This window comes from Pholcus phalangioides, unplaced genomic scaffold (genome assembly GCF_987345545.1).
Source record: "Pholcus phalangioides strain wild (caught in Gottingen) unplaced genomic scaffold, Ppha-v1.0 ptg000015l_1, whole genome shotgun sequence".
NCBI classification, from domain to species: Eukaryota; Metazoa; Arthropoda; class Arachnida; order Araneae; family Pholcidae; genus Pholcus; species Pholcus phalangioides.
The window spans coordinates 65,477,684-65,503,331 of NW_028301608.1; the positions used below are offsets into that span (position 1 = coordinate 65,477,684).

Consider the following 25,648-nt stretch of genomic DNA (forward strand, 5'->3'; position numbering starts at 1 on the left):
AGCAAATTGTTTTGGAGCATAAAGTAACATTATATGTATTTTCCGCATTTCAATGGTGGATTAGAAGGTTTTGGTATTATTCCCGTGTGTAATTAAAATTCAGAGGTTCTATTTTAAGACGTTTTCGCCTCCTCAATCGAAGTAACCCGAATCCTTCCATTCGATTTAAAGTGACGATTTTTCCCAACTAAGTATTGGAGTTTTACGTGGGTGGAAAACTCCGAAGTAATCGGTTAAAAACTGTAAATTTAAATTGAGTTGACGTGAAAACGGCTGGAAAAGAAAACCCGTCGAGAGGAGATTTTTAAGGAACACTACATAGTATATATACACACACAATTCCGAAAGTGTACTTCGTTAGATCCGTTTCCCGATTAATTAATTGCTCTAATTAATGCTCTTGCCGTTCACTTTTCCCTCTTCCCTCTTACTCCACTGCTTGAGAGAAAACGTGTAGAGTTACAAAGCTTAATGAAGCGCTGAAAACAGCGGAATTTTAATATGATTTACAGTAACTTTCCTGGGATTGTGGAAAAATCTTTTCGAGGGACTTTTATGTGATTATCATTTGCTCCGCTTCGAATAATACAACAGCTTTATCGAATTAGGATTTTAACGTTGAATTTATTCTCGGAAACTTTTGGAATTTAAGTTGAATGTGTATCTAAGCACATTTTGAATAAATTTGGTTTTTTTTTTCCACTTGATGAGAGTTTAACTCACCGAGTGTATGGCTATAATCAGAACAGATCAGAATTTTCATACTGGTCAATATCATATGATCCAACTATGCTCTATTTTTGTATATACGTTTGAAGGGGTTCGTTGATTTGCGTACTTTATGTTATGAGCTATACTAAATAATTTACATGGCTTCATAACTACAATTATCTAACTATATAGATAATTACGCAGGTATGCGATGAAAGAACTTTATTAAAAATAATTAGTGAATTTTTTATAGTTTTTTGGATGCTAATCACTGGAAAAATAATTAAAAAATTCCATCACGTCTAGTTTTTGAGATAAAGAGAAAACGAAATTTCTCAAATCTAATGCATAGGCAGCGTACAAACCGCATTGAAATTGTGCGCTATAAACAAATACAGTAAATCATTTCCACAAATAATTCAGTGATTTTAGGATGATATTGAGGCTCTGATTTGATATCGGGACTACGTTTTGAGAAAAAAGTGAAAATCAAATTTCAATAGTAACACGTAACACCATAAGCAGCATACGAATCACATTGAAACTGTGCATTATGAATAAATATACGAAAATATAGTAAATCATTGCCAAACATATTTCATTGATTTTAAAGCCTGTTATTATAATGGCAGAGCTGGGATATAAATGTGAAGTATTTATTTCATAATAAATTTGGAATATTTGGATTTCAGTTATTTCTCGCAAAGTATGAAATCGTTTTGTGAAAACAGAACCTTACGTGATGGATAAAAAATGAATTGCATTTTTTTAGAAACAACACTTAAAATAATATAAAAAACCAGTTATATCAAAACTAAAAAAACTTGGAAAAAGTGTTTTTTGTAGGCCTGTATTTATAAGATTTGTCGATTCAAATAATTTAATAAGTTTCCTTTGTTTGAAACATTATAATTTTGTCACTGGAAAAACAATTGTATCATTTAAAAGGCAATGGCACCTCAAGTTAGGAGCGTCCCGAATAATTAAAGTCACAAGCAAAATGAATTCACAAATAATTCTTCAACTTGCCGGAAAATACTGGATTTAGGAAGATTTAAGGTTATTTAAGAAGATTTTATACGTTTTAAAAGATTTTTACACATATAAAAGAAGGGTTTAATTATTTTTTTTTGAATTAAAGAAATTACTGTCATTTAAAAGAGGAAAATTTTCTTTGAGATATAAAAGTTTAACGAGCAACTTTTAAGATATATTAGACACTTAGGGCACTACTCTTTTTTTATGATGAAAAAAATGGATAGTTGAAATTATCCATCGTTTGTGATGAATATAATAAGGAAATTATCTTTTCATTGAAACATTTCCGAACTGAAAACTAAAACTATTTGGTTTTTTCGTGTATACGATAGTTTTAAGCGTCGGATAAAATACGATCTCATGCCGCCCCCCGCATCCCGAAATAAAACAATTCTAAAATTGTTGGCGTGATCATCCGCCCCCGCTTGGCGTTGTTTCATGCTATCTCTCAGTAACCCTAGATGATATTACTCTTATGGAGAAATGTTGAAATTGATGCTGCTATGTTGCTCTTTGTTTCTCAGTTTGTTTCTCTCTCATGAGTTTCACATGTGCCTCAATCATATATGAACATGTGATAATTCTTAAAAGAAAGAAAAAAACATCATAAAAATATTCAATCAAAATACTGAACGAGTATAAAGCGTGCCAATCGAAAGTGTAATTCTGAATATTATGAATATGTATGCTAGCTGAAAACTCGGCCGAATGAATTGATGAGTGTTTATGAGTGTTTGTACGTGACAATTTTTCTGAATGTCACGTCTTATTTTTGTCTTTTTGTTTACTCCTCAAAGATGTCGGACGACGACCGTCTGTCGTTGACGACAGCCGTCAGTGATGAAGAAGAACCCGACACGAGGACCAGTTCCTACCGGACGAGGTCCGGTGCTGCGGCCGCTTCCTTCAATTGCACGGGAGCTGTCCGTAAAGCCGGGTAAGAAAATATAATCGTTCATTCATTTCTTTGATAAATTAACATGTTGGGGTAAATCGAGAAGCTATCCATACCTAGAATAAGACAACCATAATATTCTTTATGGGCATTGTATAATATTATATCATGTGTATATATTGTTTATAATTTTTGTGATTGTGTTTTTAATTGGGTTGCTGTAATTTTGAAATATATAACATCCATATTTTTGTTATGGGCATCTTTTTCTTAGCCACCTCGTAGGGCATTTTGCCTGTTGTGGCGTTGTATTTGTATAATAATCGCATCCACGTATTAACATTCCGTGATAGATTACGTCGACACTGCGCGTCACACTGAGATTGAATGAACATCCTCATCATACGTTTGCGCACGGGAAACGTAAATAAACAAACGGCTCTGTTTTTTTTTATATTTTGAGAGCTTGATACTTGTGAGTTCTTTAATTAGAAAGAAATTTTGATTAGTTTATATAGATTTTCGTCAATATTTTTCCAGTTTTTCATCCTATAAAATACTTGAAGAATAATTCAATAAATACAAATATCGAGCTAGTATCTCAGATAGCTGAGTACATTTTTAGTTTGATACAGCCCACACCGCTTAATTTCATCGGGATTCGGGGTTGCTGATAACAAAAACCGAATGATAACTATATCCAAAAATGCCCTGTTTTCAATTACGGTGACCATACATCCCCTTTGGTTGAACGGGTCTTATTGGTTGCAAAATGTTCAACCGTTAAATTTTTTTTCTTTAATCAAAAACCCTGCATTTTTCTGTTGTTCAGCCATCAGGAGTTGTTAGAATGAAACTGTCTAATGTAATAGTAGTAGTATTTTATTTCTGCTTTAGGCCGAACGAAAGCAGCTCCACGCAGATGAATCACAGTGAATACTACGGACTGATTACAACATTAAGAACGGAAATGTTTGTCAACAAGGAGGGGGAGAAAACATCTTCTAGCCTCTCCTACATAATCTTGCAGCCTGACAACGATAATTACGGGATACAATGATAATTAATTTAAACCTTAGCTTTTCAAACTGCGCAAAAAAAATTTCAACGGAAAAAAAAAATGGTAACGTTATCCCGATAACTATAAACGAATATTTTTCCTTGTTATGATATCGATCCGCTCCGTTCTTTGCAAATGTGGTATCAATACCCTAATGATAACATTATTCGTGATTCTAATAAGCATCGTCAACTGTATTCAAGCATAATCTTACAGATGTTAGTCAATACAGGGATGTGATTCTCAAAATACAGGTCAATACTACTTCAGACATATTTCAACGATACCTCAAAACAGATTGTACAATTCGTACCTTAGTTTATCGTGATATCGCACTATTTTAAGTGCAATATTCGCTGAGATATTTTAATTCGAGGACGGAGAAAAGGTGGGAAGGAACAACATAAGTGAAGAAAAGGAACGTTGTCAGTTAGCTCTTATGCTGCTCATTCCCAACGTTTCTACAATTTTTTTCAATTTCAAATATCTTAGCAACTATTGTTATTGTTTATTGTTTGTTTATTGTTTATTGTTTTAATTTTTTACATAAATACAAGATGAAACAAAAAATCAACCAAGGGGTCTAGAGACCCATACTGGATGATACATTGGAAATTTATAATGAATAATTGCACTAATATTGCACTTAGAAACATGGAACCTTTTGTTGGGAAAAGCCCTGTCAGGAAATACAGGGTAAAACTTTCTAATTAGAAGTTAGAAGACAAGGGGGAACCGTATGAAAACTTCGATTTTTTTTATTTCATGACACACACACACTGTATTTTCACTCTCTGGTAGGTTGCTCTTTAGCAACTGTGTTATTACTGCTGTGTAGCCAGTTTTACAGGCAAACAATCAGCTGAACATTTTTGTCACAATATTCACGAAGAAAGAAATTATTTAGAAAAGAATTTCTCGTGTGTTTCATGTACTAAATTGAATATACAATCGACACTCGATATAACGACTTGGCGTTATAGTGCCCGTCTGATAAATCCAAAATTTTGTGTTATTCATACCATGTTATTTTCAATCCAATATAACGGGCTGTCGAAAATACGACAGTCTAAATATGGGATCTTCTTGAGCTAAATTTCATAATTTTTAAAACTTTCGATGTAACGACCATCCATTATAACGTTCGTTTTTCGTGGAACGATGGGGTTGTTTTAGCAAGCGTTGACTATAATTTACAATCCTGAGGAACTTCTGTTCTCATCGGGGAATTCTTAAAACTCAACTTTTACTTCTTCTTTTTTTTCAACATTACATTTTGTATTCGAGGAAGTTGAAGCATTATATATATATGAAGAATAATACCTTCTTTTCTTTTCATTTCCAAGATTCCTGAGTGTCAAAAAGTGGTTGCTGAGGAAGAGGCAAAATGTCGAACTTGCTCGAAAGAGAGGCTGGAAGGGTTATTGGGTTTGCTTAAAAGGGACAACGCTTTTGTTCTACCCTTGCGATAATAGAGACGGACGAGCGATTGACACGACTCCCAAGCATCTCATCATCGTAGACGGAGCGATCATGCAACCAATCCCCGAACACCCAAAAAGAGACTTCATATTCTGCCTCAGCACTGCCTTTGGTGATGCCTATCTTTTTCAAGTAAGCTTATTCAAAACTGTCTTAAATAAAATGATCTTGGTAATCTTATAATATCATTTTTTTCCCCTCGCAAGTCTGTCAACATGGTTGGAACAAAAAATATTACCAATGGTCAGCTATCAATAGCTGTGGTCGGGATGAACATAAAAGGTCTGATCATAGCCACTTTTTTCCACTGGAAAATACTGGGTGATTCATATAGAACCAGCCCCACAAAATCAGGTGCATCACAAAAGGTAACATACGTGTGTATAACTGACTTTATATTGTGTGATGTACATTCGTGTGTCATTCATTGTAATTAGAGCAGGTGTTGAAAGTGAGTGCCAATTTTTTTCAAGGCACGCAATCACTCGATATTTCATATTCTCAGTGTTGTCTTATAGTTTTCCTTGGGTGATTTTCTTGATCGCAGCAGTAATGTTATTCAACAAATTTTGTAACGTGTGAATGTGAGGTTTGCTTGTGTACACTCTGGTATACACCCATGATTTGGTAACGCTTCGATACCTCTCTTAGATGTGAAACAGTGTATCTTCGGTCCCTCGATGCTCAAAGTGTACCCTCTTTTTGTTCAGAAAACTCCCCATGAAAATAAATCAAGGCTTCCGAGGTCAGGGGAGTCGTGCGGGATTATGTGTCCTTGAATCTGGCACCGTATGTGGTGCCATCTGTTAGCGCCATTCGCAAATTATTCGATTATTCCACTGAAAAGCCAAGAAATTAATCTGTCCTATCTAATATTTATCGGTTACATTCATCAACTACGGAATAATTAGGGAATTCGTTGCACCATTTCTATAAAAAAAATATCTCCATGTAATATTACTTTTTTTTCTTTAAATAGAAAATTTTGAGAATTAATTGGAATTTCTGTGATAGTGTTTGTTTAATTAATAAATTAATTAATTAATTTTTTGCAGGCTCCTTGCCAGGTGGAACTGGAGAACTGGATCAACAGTATTCATTCTGCCTGCGCTGCTGCCTTTGCCCGGCATCGTGGAAAAGCTGGAACCTTACATCTCCTGCAAGAGGATATTTTCAGGCTGGAGAAGGACATCGAATCTGTAAGTGCGCATACAGCGTATTTCTTTGCTGAATCGAAAAATAGGTTTATGATTAGGCAGAAAAACGAGCAATTTTAAGAGTTTAAATAATTTTTATTGGAGTTTTTCACACGTGAGTTAAGAGACGTTTATGTCACATTTTCTGCATTCGGGGTAGATTAGATCAGACTGGTACTTACAGTTTATTGCCGAATCCGAACGGCAGCACGTGAGTAAAGAGACAGGATACCCGCGATGAATACTTGAATATATTCCTAATTTTTGACTGTTTTTGACTTCAAATACTGTAATTAAATGTTTCTATGAATGGCGTAACCTAAATATAACAGTATTCTGCGAACCAAGAAAAAATATCGTTGTAGAGCGATTATCGTCATATTGAGAGGCAACATTACTATCACACGCTATCAAAGCTATTAAGCTGCTGTTGGTATCTTTTCTAAATCGAGTTGTAAGTACCACCAAATAAAATGCGTGCTTTCAAGTATTCATTCACCGCAAAAAGTTTTAGTTGATAAAAAAAAATCATATTACCCTTGTAAAAAGGTTTATTGTGATACACTTTGATGCATCACAAAAAGTAATGATACCGAAAACTTCATCAACACTTTCGGTGATCAGATAGTGCGATATATTGATATTAGACGTCATCGGAAAAGCTATAGTATGTGACGAGTTCAAAAATGTATTAAAAGATATTTCGAGCGAAATATAAAAAATATCGTTCTAGAGGTTTCAAACTCGCTTCAAAAAATATTCTTCTGAGGGGGTTTATCGTAACAAAAGGTATCGAGAGGAGTTTAACACTAGACTATAGGCGATTCCAAATAAGATTTGAAAAGATATCGTTATAGAGAGATTTACCGTTACACCAAGTATCGTTGTAGCTAGCGTCTTCACTGTAATAACAAATTTTTTTGGTCAACAAAGAATAAAAAAAATAAAGATTATATTCCATCAAAATATACACTCATATCGTATACCAAATATACATGTGAGCAAAACTACAGATTGATCTGAATCGGGTTTGAATTCTGTACATTTCGGATGGAAGAAACGAGCTTCGGCACGCATTTAAAACATTTCATTTACCAACCAAAATAGAGCGGAGTCTTCATTATTTTATTATCATTTGTTTATAGGATTCCAGAATGAAGCATATGGCAGAGCTGCAGCTGACGGTGGTGGCGGATTCGGACAGTCGCAATTCGCTTACTTCACAAATAACGCAGTGGGAGGAAAGTCTGGAGAGGCTATATTGCGAGCAATTCAGACTTCGGTGCTACATGGCTTCCCTGCAAAACTCAGAGCTGCCTAATCCAAAAGTGAGATTTAATTTTTTTTTTCTCTCTATATTTCTATTCTCATCCTTGTGTAAAACAAACAGCATTGGCTGGATACAATTTCACTCTAGGAAATTTATGAGAATTTGGGTTTCAAACAAATTCAGATGATATCGATTGTAGACTTTTAGATTAAAATTTTAAATCCAACTATTCATTGATGGGTGACAATTTTCTTTCTAATCTGCGTGGTGTTTCAGGAAGTGTTCGAAAGGAATAAAAGAGCCGTAATTGATTCTACAGTAAAAATAAAATATGGAGAAATATCAGTAAAATTTAAAAAAATTAAACCGTGTGATTAGTGTGAATTGCTTTCGTGTAAATCCCGTGAGATTATAATCAAGGAAAATACTGAAATTAAATTTTTTAATACGGCTCCTATCAGTGAAATTTTTCTTCCTCAATATTATATTGGAATACATTTAACCTATAACCATTTGAATAAGAATGTGTCGAGTGAGAGATTCAAGTTTTTTTTTTCCTATACTTTTTACGTAATACAAATATGATCAAGTCTAAAAATAAATACTGAGAAATTATTCAGCTGTTACTGTAGCACCTCAATGAAATAATAATTATTGGGGAAAACATAAAAATGAATATATTTATAAGCATCACACGTTTCCAAATCAATAAATGTCAATCGGTTGAGTTTGCGCTTCACATTGTTGAGCGAATTTTCGATTTTTGCAACTTTTTACTGGATGAAGTAATTACGTTTCGAAAAGTTTCAGGACGTCAAAAACATGAAAAGGAGCAGAGATAACTCAGTGATTAAGGACTATAAAAATTTTAATTTTAATATTTTTTCAAATTATTATTTGATGAAGATGCATGCCACTGATATTTCTGTCTAACTTTATTTCAATAGCATTAAATATAAAGGGTGTTGCCTTGAAGTAGCGACAAACTCGGAAAATGATATTAGGCATCAAGGCGAACAAAAATTGCAATATAACATGGTATCGCAAACCACGTTTAGTCGTTGAAAATCACAAAAAATACTTATGCCGTCGAGTGGGACGAAAAGGCCAAAGCAGAAAAATTAATTAATTAATTAATTAAAGCATTTATTTGACAGCATGACTCCAACACAGCCTGTGGTGTACAAAATAAAGTACAATAATAAGTAGAAAAAAAGTTAAGTAAATAAGTGCAAAAACATTTGACAGCAATAAAGTCTGCGCAACACAGTTCAATGTAATAAAGTTGAGAAAAGAAGTGATCACTGGATGTTTTATACACCACCGGCACAGTGTTGTAATCATGCTGTTTTTCCTACTTATTATTGGCCTTTTTGTCCCACTCAACGCCACACCCTTCGTAAGTATTTTTGCGATTTTCACCGACTAAATGTGGTTTGCGATACCATGCTCTATGATAATTTTTGTTCCTCTTGATGCCTAATATCACCCCTCTGAGTTTTTCGCCACGTCAAGGAAACATGAATACAAAACCCTGTATATAAAATAAAATTATAGTATAAAAAATTACATTGTGAAATTTTTGTTCATTTCGAATGCTGTTCGTAGAACCGTTGTTCGCAAAGACTAATATAATAAAACTTTTCAGAGCCTTCTAACGCACGTGTCAAAAGGAACGAAGAGCATTTTGAACAAGCTTGGAGTATTCACGGTGTCTTCCTTCCACGCATACATTTGCGCCAGGAGCCCGTCCCTACTAACCAATCTCCTGTCCGGCAGAGGAGCCACCAAGAGAAGGGCCAGGGCTCCACTTTCCAGATCCAACAGCAGCAAGTGAGTTTTATGCATCTTTTTTTTAGCACCTAAGTGTCCTTTCATTTTTTTTCTCCAATATTACATCTAGAACTTGAAATGATCCATTTTTGTTCACCAAGTGACCACCAAGCAAAATACTATATTTCATTTTGGAAGAACAAACCTCCTATACATCATTTTTTCTGCGAATAAATACATCATTATTAGAACCTGATTCAATGTATTTCTTGTTCCTAGAAGATCCCTAAGCCTACTTGTTACTTCTAGTCATGGGGGAGATATCAATGCTGCTGGTGGGCGAGCTGTCAATATTTTACTGCCAGAAGCTCAAGTATGTAGCATCTATATCATATTATTCTTATACCAGTATGTTAAAGAACTTTCATATGATCGTATTATTGCTGAAAATCAAATATATCTGTCACACACTCAAGTGAAAATAACGGAATTACAACTCGATCTGTTAACATTCAAAACACTTTCTGATACTATTCTGCGTGTTTAATTCTAAGACGTACAAAATTTCCTATTAAAATCGTAGACGAATGAATTTCTGAAAAAATGGCCAAATAAATTGATTAATTTTTTCTTATCTTAATTCTCAGAGCCTTACAATATGCGTGAAGGAGAATATGACAGTCGAAGACGTTCTGTGGGCAGTTTGCTGCCGAAAGCAATTGGCTCCGACAGATCACTTCCTGCACGTGAAACAAGACAGCGACGAATACTACGTCCCACCTAGAAATGAAATCTTCGATAATATCGTGAGTAACTCTTCATGTTACGGTTATAATGTTACCGTTATCTTATCAATGCAGCGAATAAACAATTATTCATTTCCTTCCCTTTTAAAGTGTACTAACTAAAATAATTAAGGATTTATAATTTAAATAAATAATTAATGTGTATATATATACAGGATGCATACCAAACAGCTAGCAACACAATTTACTGGCAAACCGAATCCTAGAGAGGTAGACATCCAATTAGAAAAAGGATTAAAATCACGTGTAGACAGTTCTCACATACGCCATTCGTATTGCAAGGGGTAGTATAGTTATTGAAGTATAAAAATTGACTTTTTATACAAACACCCAGTGCCCAAAAACCAAACTAAGAAGGTATTGCCCTGTCTCTTCTGAGGCCAACAAAAAAATTCCACGTTTCCAAGTGCAATATTCGCCAAAATATTTGAATTAAAAATTAGAGAAAAATTAGGAAAAAAACAGCATAAATGAGGGAAAAAAATTTCCGTTAGTGTTTATGCTGTTTTTCCAACTTTTCTTAATTTTTTGAATTCGAACATTTTACTGAATATTGCACTTGGAATTATGGGGGGTTTTTTTTGCATCAGGAGAGACAAGACAACAACTTTCTAATTGTAATTGGGTTTTTGGGCACGAAGTGTCAATAAGTTTTTTTTTTGTTTTAATAACTATATAATCCTTTGCAATACGAAATACGACCACATGAAGAATGATGTATCTGAGGTCCACACCTTAATTGGATGTTTTCTTCTAATTGGAAGTATGCCTCTCTAGCATAAACGGTTAACCATGAATTTGCGATTTATGCTGTTAGCTTTGCACCCTGTATAAATATTAAATTATATAAATCTATATTATACACCGCATTTCTTGGATCCACGGCACCCTTTCCTTTCGTGAAATAAAAACAACCTTACATGCAATTACTGTTTTCTCGTATTCTACAAATACCTGTTAAAAATTGCTTAGTAATGTGTTCAGGAATAATTTCGCTCACTTGAAATGCTGTTCAATTAGTTGATGTTTGAATGTTACACAATACTTTTTTCACGGGCTTAAAGATTTTTCAAAAAAAATTAACGTAGGTGCCGCATCAGTGCAAGCGTTGTATGTTTCCAAATTTGCATTTTCGAAATGTAAGAAGCGTGGTGGATAGGTCGAGAAATACGCTGTATAATAAAATACTTTAGGATGAGAAAATGATTAGAATTTTGAATACTTTTAAAATACATGCATAAGTATTCCTAAATTATTATTTTTGTCTACAAAAACCTGATAATTCAAAAATATATTTCTATGAATACTCACCTAAGAACCATTAAAAATCCTCTAAATGAACTACACACCGTTTTTTTTCCGTATACCGTTACGAATAACCAATAGATGCGTAATAAATGTCTGACATGGCCATTAGAAAGGCAGAGCATAAAACAATAGTGAATTTTAAAATTAAAAAATAAGAATAAATAAATACAAGAAATGCTGTGTATGAAATATATATGGGCGTTTAGTGTACACCTTCAAGTTTGTTTGTTTTTTTTCATTGAAAATATTTTATGTGCAAACACGTAGTCACGTAGATATCAATGCGATAATCAGTCTTTTTGACAAGCGTATCCTCATCACAGTGGCTAAAGACAGTGCTAATACGCTCGAATGTGTCTGGCAAAATAACTACATTACATGTACTTGGTGAATACGGATTTTATAATTGTCCCCAAAATAGAAAATGGAGGATGCTCACTCAACACCCCTGTAAAAAATTTTTATACGTTATACAGTGAAAATCCTAAATAATGATTCTCGAGCAATCGGAGAAAAGTATCGTTATTTTGCGTGCGCCCTGTATAATAAAACCTGTGCACGCGCAAACTTTAAGAACTAATGATCCGGGTTTAACTATTCTCGAATACTTCCTTAAATGAAAGTTATTGAATAACGATGCATTTTTGAGTACGCCTTACGCAGCAAAATATTCAAAATATTTGAAACCAAAGAGTGAATGTGTGTTTTGTGAATTAATAGGAATTTGAAGTAAAAAAAGTCTTCGTGAAACGAATGATAGCAAATATAAATCAGCCGAAAATATTAAATTATTATTTTTAATTCAACGTTTCTTTCATTTTCCAATTCGGCATTTGAGCATAAAAATCCTGTAGAGAGGTGGTTGTGGGTGTGTTATATAATCTAAATACGTATTTGTTAATATGCACGCTGGTATTGTTTGTGACGATTGGCTATTCGCTTCCAGAAGTGCGAGGACGTAGAAGTGTGCGCCAAAGTTTTGTATCAAGTAGAGCTTCATCGGAACAGTTTGGATAGTCTATTCGGGTTTAGCGTCGAGGCGGAGCTCGTGGAGAATGCCGATCATCAGGACGAACTCTGCGTCTACGTTAGCCGAGTAGAGGAAGGTAGTCAGGCCGATGAACAAGGTAAGTCATGGCAAACAAGTATTTTATTTTTGCAATTACTAAACAACATATATACATATTGACATTGAATACCGACCAAGGACCAAAATAACAAGTTCTCATGTGGAAACTATATCAACTGAACAATTCAGTTCCTTAATGGCCCATGGCGGAGCTTTATTATAACAGTTAGCCACAGAAAATACCTCAATAAAGTCCCGAATGATGTATTATTCCTAACCACCAAGATCCAAAACAATGGAAAATAGTAGTCCGACGGCATTGTGAACTTTCACGTCTTTTACCATAAAAAGTGGATAGTTTTTTGTTGTTTTTTATTTGATGCTAGTTTTGCATTCTTGAGTAACCTGAATGGTAAAAAATTTCCACGATTATTTAGATGATTTTGTTTTTATTTACTTGCAGGTATCATAAAGGGTGATGAAATAATGGTGATAAACGGAGCCATAGTAAGTGACCTTGACATGATGTACATCGAGAGTGTGCTGCAGGAAGAGCTCACCCTTTGCATGATGATGAGGTCCGCCAGACGTGAGCCACCGGACATGGTGACCGTCATGAGGACCAGCGACGATTACATCGAGTCACTGGTCTGTCCACCACCCCCTAGCGACAGCGTCATCAGCGAAGAAATGATCGATAAGCTGATTGTCCCATCACCACTATTGGGTTAGTTACCCCTAACTAATAATATATCCGCAATGAATATTAAACTAATGTTATATAACTTAACACCAATCTAAACTGTACGTGCAGAGACATACGCAGGATCGACTTTTTTAGGAAAGGGAGCACATGAGATTTGGGGGGAGGGGAGCATAAGAATATCTCTTATGCCGGTATTACACTATAAAAGTTTGATGAAAATTCTTTTATGAAACGTGAAAAATGTTACCAATAAGCACATCTGTTACATTCGAGCGAACTTAACTGATCCGCCTATTGGTTCCATTTTTCAAGTTTTATAAACGAACTTATATCAAAATTTTATAGTGGAATGCCGGCCTAAAACTGGTATTAAACTGTAAAAGTTTTATAAAACTTATTTTATTAAACTTGAAAAATACAACTAATAAGCGCATTGGTTATATCCGAACGAATGTAACCAACAGGCATATTTGTTGTTTTTCTTCAAGTTTTGCAAAAGATATTTTACCAAACTGTTATAGTGTAATTCTGGCCAAAGCCGGGATTACATACACTATAAAACTTTTATTGAAGTTCTTTTAAAAAATTTGATAAATGCATACAATAAACTGATAGTTTGCATTTGCTTGAATATAACGAATAATCTTATTGGTTGTTTTTTCAAGTTTTATGAAAGATATTTTACTAAACTTTTATAGTGTAACTCTATCACAATAAAGTTTGATAAAATTCCTTTAATAAAACTTCAAAAACCCAGCCAATATATAGCTCACAGGTTACATTCGAGCAAATGCAACCCATAATCTTACTGGTTGAATTTTTCAAATTTTATAAAAGAACTTTCAGAGGAAACTTTTATAGTGTAATCCCGGCCCTTACAGAGAAATTTTGAGTTACTAACGTTCAAAAAGAATTTAAAATTTGTGGAAATTTATTAAAATAGCATGCAAAGATTTTTTCTTGATATTTAATTTTTTGTTTGCAAAATTATTCAATTTTCTTTTTCGTTTCTGATCATCTTGGGGGAGGGGCTGAGCAATATCACCCTTTATGTGAGGATAATAGTCACGGATACAATATACTTGTAGGATATCGCTCAGGAAAAGAGGTAATGAGAGAGAAAATTTCTGAGGCCGGGGATGCAATGAACAAAAAAGCTTGAGAATGTATGATATACACGAACCGTTACGTTTTGACATCAGTATACGTTATTTGATTTGAAGCGGAAGGAAATCGTTTCTCGTGGGTCAAATAAGATCGTTGTATTTCCATCCAAGATCCTCTAACCTCACTCATAATGTCTCTGGTGTATATGGTAATCACAAATTTGCAGCGGGATGATCTAAAAACAATTTTACAAATAATATTTTTTTGATAATGTCACGAATTTCTCTCTTCCAGAGCGAATGCTCGTGACGCGCTCGCGCGAGAGTGAAAATAATTCCCTACACTCACTCATAATTTTTCTCGTGAATCATCATTTCAGTCTCATTCACAAAATTCTTGTCACACGTGTTCATAAATTCGCAGTGGGATGCTCTAAAAAATTTTTTTATAAATAATAATTATTGCTGTAAAATGTAATAAATAAAATATCATTTTCTGAAATAAATTCAGTGATTTATCAGTATGAAATCAATAAATTTAGTATAACAATAAATTATGATTTCCAGGAGCTGACGATAAGGACCGGTCTCCAGAAACGTCGGGCAGGCCGACACCATCGCCAACACCTTTACCACATCAGGGTTCGACTCAACTCTCGGCGGAACAAATCGAAACTTTACTCAAGGTAAACAATTAATAATGTCAAGTTTCAACATTATCTTTCTGTGGCTTTTGGTTTTCTGTGGTTCCCAACTTCGAGACGTGAATGTGAGCCGATCTTCCCGGTAAAAAGTCGCGCCACAAAAAGCAATGGTACAAATATTCGATCATTACACTTCATTCATTTCACTTCTGAAATATGGATGGCAGCACTGAAAAATCAGACGCAACACTAGATACCCACTCAGACTTTTGGGTAGACATACTCACACTTCCGGAACAATTCACTAGGTAGCAAATTGCCCATGGCGATAGACCTGAGTTGTGCTCGGTTTCAAAAGAAGAAAGTTTCAAAATTACATAACTGTTGGACATGTTAAACCACGTCAAAAAAAACATATTTACATGCTGTTCATCAGAGTCAAGGATCTAATTTCAGAATTATTACTAAGAAAACTAGATCAACTACTGCCGTAACTATTTGAATATGGGACTGGCATTGATTTTTGAAATCAAATTCAGAGTAACCGATAAGTTCTATAAAGTGTGATCAATATTTGACCCATCTGATAATCAATGAAAACTTTGAGAGCAATTTATGCGTTTGAAGGGATGTCATTTGCTATCGTCAATTCCATTCTTAGTTGCTTCAAATTCACTCTAAAAACATCCAGAAACACAATCGAATAATACTTAAAGATTTTATTAAGTCATCAGAATAACACATAAGTTACAACGAAAATTATTCAACGCACTATTTTTAATTATACCTTATCAGGAGAGAGATTAAAAACTACTACCACTTAACCGTGAATGCAGCTCGTAAACTGGGGAATTTAACTGAACACACAAAAGTGCGGCTAGACATCGTTTCATCCTTTCCCGATCCATCCTCAAGTCACAATAGTCCCGTTTCATTCGATCTCTCCTTGCCCTCCCTTTTCCTTATATAAATAGAGTGTAACTGTCAATCAAGATAAAACACACCGTGGTTGAACACAGAAAGAAATACGAAAGATTGTGTGACATAACAAGAACTTAATCATAGATAAAGCTCCTAGAAGTGCACGTTATGCTAGGTACCCCCAATCATTGAAGTGTTTTGTGAGACTGTGATGATTCCTTAATTTCTAATCGAACTTCTTTCGTAATTGAAAAAAAAAAACACTAACGTCACTATTAAAATAAAACCTTTTAAAAAATCGGTAATTTAAAAATTAAGAGCATCTTAGTTGAAAACCGATTCAAACTAAACTTGTAGAGGATAGAAAATATATGCTATGGTTGAGTTCGTTCGTATGCAAATACAGTAGCAGGGTTTTTTTTAAAATAAAACTAGCTTTTATATTTATTTATTTATTCACTTACAGTATTTTATTTTTATTTTTTCGGTGAAAAATGACTAAAAACCAATTGCAAACGCTTTTCGATGTGCACAATTAAATACTAAGCACAAAAATTGATTAACACAAGACTAGTCATTGAAAAAAAATTCTAATGCATTGGAAAAAAAAGGTTACTCTGCAGCTTTAATTTTATAGCTCAAAAAAAAATCTATCATTTAAGACTACTACCCCATGTTTCACGTATACAGTATATAGGCTATATAATGATTCCAATACAAATTTATCGCATTTTCCGGTGTTATGCATATAATCGCATGTTCGTAGTTCTAGTAAATTCGATGTCGAAATCGAATGAATCAGATTTACTGGGCATTATGCATAATCATGAATTCGGAATAATTCGGAATTATTTCATTTCAGAATTTTATCAGGATTGTAATAAGAATTATCAATTATTTTTGATAAACACTGCGTTACTCATGTTTTCGAAACGAAAAACAAAAAAAAAAACCATAATTTTTCCGAGTCATGCAAGATTTGCGGTTCTCGCTTTTGAAGTCACATTTTTACTTTAATTAGGTAGCCAATTAGCATCAAGTACAATAGGTACAATGAACGAGGCTAAGTATAATGAGTATGTGATCCAAAGTGGAGACACCCATCACACCCCCCCCCCCTTTCCCGTTAAGGTGTTATCACCTGAAGATTGAAGATGAAACGGCACTATTTTGCTGAAAGAATGAAACGTGAAAAGACGAATCTGGACATCACCGAAAAGTGCGTACTGGGGGAATAAAAATAGCAGAATGACCTTGAAATCACCCAATTCTCTACTGCTTACTCCATCAGGTACACAAGGAACTTTACAACTGCAGAAATAAATTTGAAACTTATTCTGTGCTGAAAAACGATTTTTCCCAAAACAATTTTCGGTTCACAAGCAACGTTGGCCAGAATTAAAAAAAAAAGACGCACGCGCTTTTCTATGTTTTTATTAAAAAATTCATAAATCGCAATGTATTCAAGGTACAAATGCGGATTGCAAGTCTTTTTGTCACATCCTGCAGTACCTGCGTCTCGGTTTTCTGTGGTTCCCAATTTCGAGGCGCTAATGCGAGCAGATCTCCGTGTTAAAAAAGTCTCGCCGCAGAGAGCAGCAGACCTACAACGGTACAATTATTCAATAATCACACAAGGATTATACAGAAACAAACTTTACTTTACGGAAGGTTCACATTCCAACATATACCAATTCGTTAGAAGCTCCGCAGAGGAATATGGAGGAGGTGCGTGTGTGATTTAGTAGTAGTAGTAGTACATTTGTCGCTGGTCACTGCGCTTCTTCAGAACCTGGGAATCGTTGCTACTTAAGCACATTTTTATCCGAGGGAAAGGGAAAAGTCACATGAGACGAGATCAGGGGAATTAAGGTGGTTGTGAAAGTATCGAAATGCGATGTTTTGACAAGTAATCTGATAGCAGGAATGACCTGTGCGCAAGCACATTATCGTGATAAAGCACCCACGACTTGGCCTTCCAAAAATCTGGTCGCTTGCGTCTCACCGAATCATGCGGATGTTTAAGAACTCACGGTTAAAACATTGCATTCCGATACTTGCACAACCAGCTTATTCCCTTGATCTCGCCCCATGTGACTTTTTCCTCTGATAAATAATTTTAATTTGCTTAAGCGGCAACGATTTCCGGGTTCCGAAGAAGTTTAGCGAGCAGCAACGAAGGCACTGGAGGATGTGGGAAAAAAATGTGGAAAAATCGCATAGTTGATTTTCTTACGGAATACTTTTCTCTGTACCCCTTAGTTTGTACCCGATGAAAATCGAAAGAAAGCCTACTTCATTAAAAAATGATACGCATTTCAAAGGCGGATTCGTAATTTCTGCTGTGCTGCTTAAAGGGTTAAAAATAAATTAACGAGCGGTGGCAGACGCATCAGTCAAAAATGGGTTTTAAGAAAAAGAAAGTTAATTACCGAACAAAACAAAGTTCATTTTAGAAAACTGTTTTCCTTCAATCAGTGAAAAGCAACAAGAGAAAAGAATAGATGAGTACATATTGCGTCATTGCGAAGTCTGAATGACCTCTGCTACTTAAACGGCGGTAAATCTCTTGAAAAGAAAAAAAAAGATAGTGTCATTATTCTAAAAATAACAAGAGTGCGCACTAACAGCCGATAAGCTATGCAGCACGGACAGCAAGGAAAGTATCGAGAAAAAACACTAGGTGGGGGGGGGGGGGGATCCACTGGGTATTTCAGCTGCTTTCATTTTCAAGAAGAACGTTGGACGTTTTCTTCTCACTAGTTCAGCATCGAGTAGCCCACTCGAATAAACTCACGGGGAGGATAATAATAGCTCTGCTCATCCGTAAAAAAAGTGTTCCGATACACAACATCATTCAAATTCCTAGGCATAGCTGAGTTAGAACGTGTGATTGCTTGTGTGTGTGTCAAAGAGTCGCTTTATTTTGTTCCTCGATGATTTAACTTTTGATGTCTTGCCTACTGGATTATATCAGAAGGTATACTTTCTTCTCGCAGACAGCAGAACAAGTGACCGAGTATTGTCGAACTCCGTTGGAGCAAAGGCGGCATTCGAGTTTAGCCGGTAGTACTGCGAGCAGCGGATCTGGATCGACCGGTCCTTTCATCGTCACTACCGTCACTTCGGCAACACCCTCGCGACATCTCACGGAGGCCGAAAAGCTCAGGAAGGTTATCATGGAATTGGTAGAAACGGAGAAGACTTACGTCAAGGTTAGTAAACAGAAAAACAAATCAAGAAAAGAAAGTTTGTTTATTCATCCCTTTTCCCCTCTGTTATGGCTGTAATCAATTCCGAGTGCGATGCGAAAATTCATTAGTTGATCACTGCAAGTCTAATCCATCACTAGATGGATTTTTAACATTAATGAATGATTTTATGAATCTTATTTAATCATTAGTTATATGAGATATAATTCTACTACAGCTATGATTCACGAGGAAATATTGAAAATGCATTTTTAGAGGAAAAAACTATCTTATGTTTATTGAAGGAAACTTATTTTTATTTCACATATCTGTATATTCCATCATTAAACATCACCATACACCCATTGTTTTCTTCATAATGTTATATATATAAAACCGAGTGCCCACTTTTATCGTTGCCCGATGGCTAATTCTTTAATCGTTAGTCATAGAAAAAACTTTCAATTACGAAAATTTCATTCAAAATTAGCATCGATCATTCTAGAAGCCACCTTATAGAAAAAAAAATTATTCCTTAAAAAGTTGGCGGAATTTATTTTTTTTTGTAGTGCTGGGTCCTAAAAGAAATGAATGGTAAAATGATCTTCATACACTGACTCGTTAAACAAAACAAAAAAATCCATTCTCTTATGACAACAGTTTGTAGCTAGTAGTTAAACTTTAAGCTTGTTTTTTGCTGAGAAATGGGAGGGGCGGGTCATGCACAAAACTATTTCACTGGCAAATAACTTTGAGAAATTCAAATTAATCACCAGAAACTGCCTAAAATTTCCTGGAGTCATTTCATTATAAGAAATCTCAAATGAACCATATTGATTATTAGATATCAAGTTATGGCTGGAATCGTGTTTTCTGTTTTATGATGAATGAAAATTTTAAAATTCATAAAATTCAACGTTGCATAGCTTGGTTAATTTTGGTAATATAAGAGATTTTTTTTTATCAGATAACAGGTAAATCATAAATGGGGTGTGCACCGGGAGACCGTATAAAAATTCATTTTTTGACAATATTTTAATTATTTTAATTTTACTTAGCTTCTAGGATAATGTCAGACAACAACTGAAACATTACCTATCGGACAACTATGAGAGTAGACACCCTGTATAAAGAAACAACGAAATGCCCCTTTACCGCTTTTTTTTTCAAGTTTATGCAGAAATGATGTGAAAGAATGTATTAATATGTTGTATATTAATACAGCTTTTTGGCAAATTTGACTTTTTTTTATTCGCGTTGAAGAAACGAATGGGACCGAATGATAGTCATATAAGAGTAACACGTTTTACAGCTTTATCGTAGCAGCTTTCACGCCACCACTGCACAAGCTCACTGCGAGAATTCAATATAATTATACAGGGTGTTTCTCGAAGATTTTCCGAAAGGAATAAAAATGTCATTATTCGTTTTGAGTAAAAGGGAATTCGTGATTAAATATTAAAAAATGGTCCACAAAAAAAAGGATATATACACACTATGGTAGTTGCACCCTCGGAAAATAATTATTCTCAAAACCTCTCATAAAACTTGATTGAAAATGTTCTGTTCGATTTTTACAATGAAGAAAATCACAAAATTCACTAATTCACATTTTTTTTTGTTATTTATTTTAAATAACTAATGCATTTTTACAGTAAAAGCCAGCCCGAAGACTGGTAAAAGATTAAAACCTAGGTTTTACCAAGGCGAGTTGATAAAAGTCCGAAATATGCTTGTAAACACGTTTTCATTTCGAACTTTTACCAAGTCAAAAAACGTTTTTATGGATAAATTACCCATTTTGAACTTATTAGTTACTGACTCTCATTAATTATTTAATAATTATAATTGTTTAATTATTTAATTGATCAACTGCCTAGAACTCTGCTTCCTGACGCTAGCGAAATATTGACCAATTATCATTAATTATTAATTAATTAATTTAAAATTCATACTGTTCGGAGAAAATTAATTAATTTGAGCAGTTAACACCCGTTTTAAATCAACCAATTGACCACTGGTGGTTCCTAATGATTATCGCTGGTTAATTAGGTAATTAATAATAAATAATAATTGCCTAATCAGCGTCAGGAGTAAATAATTTTAACAATTGTTTAATTAGTGTCAGAAACGAATAAGTTCATTGTTAAAAAAAATTAACTTATAAGTTCATTAAGAACTCACAAGTTACGATACAGGATACAACGATTTAAGATTTTAATATATAAGATTTGAAATAATTTTAATTCATAAATTCATTTATTTGCTTATTATTAAATAGTTATATTTATGAAATAATTATATTTATTAATTAATAAGGAACTAATGAGTTTATGATGATCGATTAATTCATTAAAAACGGACTTCGAATTTGTATATGTCTAAAATAAAAACGTTTACAAGCGTATTTCGAGCTTTTACCAACTCGTCTTAGTTTTACGTCTTCGGGCTTATACCGTAACGTATATTAATTCTTTTTAGACACTCTCCGTGAAACACCCAGAAAATGGAAAATACCTTATATATTTTCTTTTATTTTCCATTATCACAAGTATTTCTATATAGTATGCTATGAAATAACAATTGTACAGTTTAGACGAATAATAGTATATACAAATCATAATAGAAAAAAATATCGGCTAACAATGCTGTTCATAATAAGTATTTAATTTTTGGTTGAATCGTTCAATGATGATATTGAACCTTTCGTGAAAAAATAGTATGAAATCAATCGGAACTAAAACTGTCCAATGTCTTCATAATAATACAGGTTATGCAATTAGGCACCTCTACTAATATGACTCATCAAGACTGAAGCTATTCTTATAAAAAAGTTGTAATTTCTTTTTTTCGTTCTCCAAAGCGATTGCTTCTTTATACATAATAATTGTTATACCTCATCGATGTATTTGAAAAAATAACATCACACCTTACTGATCATTTATTAGACTAATTAGCTGAAAATAGCTTAGATTTGATTGAAAATGTATATTTTTAAATGTATAATGGAATGTGTGAATTTTTGAGCTGTTTCAGCAGCAACCGTTTGAGCACAAAAAAATAATAACCGAGGTGGTGTCCACAAATCGAATCAGTATGGTTATGATTTATATACTTTTGAATTACTTTAACATGTGTCCTAAATGAATGTTAGCTGTTTTAAGTCTTTGTGATGCCACATTTGAAATGTGCAGTTTATCATGCTTTGACACGCACTTCCTTATGCCATTAATGCAGCACATGAGTGACGTGGTTGAGTGGTATGAGGATTCTATGCAAAAGGTAATATATATATGTGTGTGAACGAAGAACGAAAATTTTTGAACTTTTTTTTACGTTTTAAACATATAATTTTCCTTCTGATAACAAACGTAGCACTTTTTTTTTCATGTATAGTTCATATCAATATCTGCCACAATTTATATCTCTATTTCTATCTCTCAAGTCTTACGAAATGGCTAGACCTTTAACTTTTTTTCACTTTCTGATTTTGTTTTTCATCTATGCATGAAATATGTGTTTTGAATTTTTTTTCAATATAATTAGAGAAATTTATTATTATTTTTTTACATTAAAAACGCTAGAGTGATACAGATACGTGTTCAACTTTAGCACTTTTTTTAACATGTCTCATGCATTACAAATATAGCGATTCACATTCATATTTTGCGTACTTATTTATGTTTGTTTCTTTTGCTGCTAAAGATGGTTTTGTTTTAAAAAATGTTATTTTAAATAGTGGCACAATGATAACGGCACAGCGCAGTTAAATTTTTCTATTTAAGCAACTTAAACGTTCTAAATAAGAATCTATGACGTGTTGATGAATGAAAACGATATTTTTTACCTTTCTGATACGGTATTGATGAACTTCAGAAAAAATGTTTGAAAAGTCGTATGACTTAAATCTACTTGAATCATTAAAATCAAATCCTCGATTTAAACTAATATGCATCTTTTGCAAAATAATAATAATCTCAAAAAATTATCGTTCTTACAAAAAATACCAACATCGAAAACCACATCGACCTTCAGTCTTTCTCATGAAATTTTCAAATATTAATTTTTTTTTCTCATTAATTTTTCTGTTACTGATAGAATTGCTTACAAAACGCATGAAAGATTTCCTTACTACTAAAGAGGGACAGTTGCAAGACTATATTGTTCTCTCTTCATAGATTAACCAGATTAATCAGTAATTAATCTCCATACCATATTGATTTATTGGATTGATTCCATACGGCAACATAATAGAAGACATCAAATAGTATCTTCCTATAAAATATTCTCTAAATTTATCTCAAGCCACCCATATGTTATAGGTATAATTGAAATCATAAAGTATAAGAGATGTCTTTACGAAGAGACTGCTAAAGGAATAAAAATTTCATGGTTGATTCTAAAATTGAAGTAAAGTGTAAGAAAAATGTCATCGAAATTCTTGATTTATACCACTATAAGCAGTCTTGTAATTATTGCGATATTTAGTCATTTTTAGCGGGAGAAATCAAAAACTTCAATCAGCGATGTCTCGTCGAAAGTTCATTAAATTGTTAGGGAAGTAATTTCTTTCGGTATAATAGAGACAAAATTAAACACATTTTTCTGATTGGAGGCATTTTAATTATTTCATTTTTGTGCTTCTCATAATAATTATTCTATGGAATTTTTCCTCTTTTTGCTGATATTATTTTACATTTTACTTCAATTTTTGAATCCACTGTAGCATTCACGCAATTCCGATGACGCATATAACAGTAGCAGTGTAATTTATGAATCTGAATTGTATTCATTTTTCTGCTCTATAGTTACGATTTTTTGGTAACATGGATGAAACATGGCGGCTTCATTTCCTTCACATATCGATTTGCTCGTACTTTACGAATGCGTATTAACGAAATGAAATACGTAACTAATTTGGAGTTTTCGATATCGATTGATCGTTTTAACTTTGATATTATTGACAACTTTCTGAAATTCTGAACCAAAAGAAGGAAGGTTTATGAAATAATATAGTTTCAACGATATTCGTCCTCCTATCGCTATGAAATAGCCAGAAAAGTTTCACTTAGTTTTCTGTTCAAAATTTGTGGCCATTGCCCTTTGTGGAATATTCAAAAAAACTTGAGCATTTATCAAATCGTTTCTCGCATATCTCAAATCCGTTTTATTGCAATTGAAAACAGGGAAACTTGTTGCTGAAATAAAGACAATCAACTTTGCATGCATATCAGTAAACGAAGTTTAGTCAGTTTGTATTGTGTAGGTGAATGGGCAAAGTGATTGGTTTGTTCTGTAAGGATTCACTTTTCTTCAAACACCTCTTATTCTGCATCAAGCGAATAAACAAAGCATGTGCACTATAAAAGCATGGCCTGCTGATCGTCTATTTTTCTCTGTGTCCCTAGCATTTATCTATCATTGCAAGACCACTGACTGACACAGCATGACCTTTTTGCTTATGCGTTTGTATATGCGTACTATATTTCGATTGCTATTAGACCAAAAAAAAAAATAGTAATAATATGAGCAATATAGATGAGCCTCTTCTCTCTTTTTTGACGACCCAAAATGGTTTTTACTGTTTTCAGAAAAATAGTTTTTGTTGTGATGCTCAAGTCCCTAGTTGTCCACGTAAGGAGGTCAGTACCAGCCATGTATATAATATGATATTTGATTTCTAAATACCAAACTAATTTCGTTTGGACATTGTATTCACGTGGTGATATCAATAAGATATTTACTTGAAAACATATAAACCAATGCCCACTTTTATTAAATAACAACACATACTTTTTATGCAATACTTTTAAACAATTCCTGCCGAAAATCTCTCCTTGTTTGGGTGATGAAATGATAAAAATATATATACAGTACAACAAAATAAAAGTTTACACAAACTGTTCTGATATCAAATCAAACACACATGAAGAATACATAAAAATTGAAGAAAAAAATATTGTTACATATTCGTGATAGCCACAAGTTATTATTTGCGATACATTTGAACTTGCAGTCGAATAGTTGATAAAATTACGTGTAAAGCGGAATGTAGTGCCGGTGAAACTAGTCACGGATGATTGTAGAATAGAAAACCCATTTCGCATACTCAAAAACTTATTTATTCGAGAATTCTCTTATGATCGAATACTATTTCAATATTTTCAGATTTTCGTTTATAACTTTCTGAGAAATTTGGTTATCAAAGTCATATGGTATTCGCACCATGAAATGTTTTAAATAGATAGAGATTTCACTAACGAATTAAAAAAATGTTCATCGTGAAAGTATTTATATTCTCGTGAATATATTTTGACTTTTCCGTAATTATTTAACAGTTAACTGAACAAGCGGTTTTTGTTTTTCAATAAGTTCAGTATTTCAGCTATACAGGTAAATTAAAGTTTCAGAAAAGCTAATCAAAGTTACATATCTAACGAAAAAGAAGTCCACGCCTTTCGAAAGCTCGAAA

The 25,648-nt window shown here is 33.6% G+C and overlaps 1 protein-coding gene across 9 annotated transcripts in view; it reads left to right on the top strand.

The window, feature by feature from the left end:
* Positions 1-25,648, top strand: part of LOC149076527 (protein still life, isoform SIF type 1-like) — a 222,398-nt gene that overhangs the window by 185,844 nt on the left and 10,906 nt on the right. For 5 of the 9 annotated variants that reach the window (XM_089244101.1, XM_089244106.1, XM_089244108.1 and 2 more), the window contains 13 exons: positions 2,547-2,686; positions 5,051-5,318; positions 6,242-6,385; positions 7,528-7,710; positions 9,301-9,485; positions 9,705-9,798; positions 10,073-10,231; positions 12,486-12,666; positions 13,072-13,335; positions 14,988-15,106; positions 18,985-19,200; positions 22,414-22,458; positions 24,768-24,818. In XM_089244101.1, the coding sequence (XP_089100227.1) occupies positions 2,547-2,686; positions 5,051-5,318; positions 6,242-6,385; positions 7,528-7,710; positions 9,301-9,485; positions 9,705-9,798; positions 10,073-10,231; positions 12,486-12,666; positions 13,072-13,335; positions 14,988-15,106; positions 18,985-19,200; positions 22,414-22,458; positions 24,768-24,818 (2,049 nt within the window). The remainder of the gene's footprint in view (positions 1-2,546; positions 2,687-5,050; positions 5,319-6,241; positions 6,386-7,527; positions 7,711-9,300; positions 9,486-9,704; positions 9,799-10,072; positions 10,232-12,485; positions 12,667-13,071; positions 13,336-14,987; positions 15,107-18,984; positions 19,201-22,413; positions 22,459-24,767; positions 24,819-25,648) is intronic. The other 4 variants (XM_089244105.1, XM_089244104.1, XM_089244107.1 and 1 more) reach the window with 4 other exon arrangements.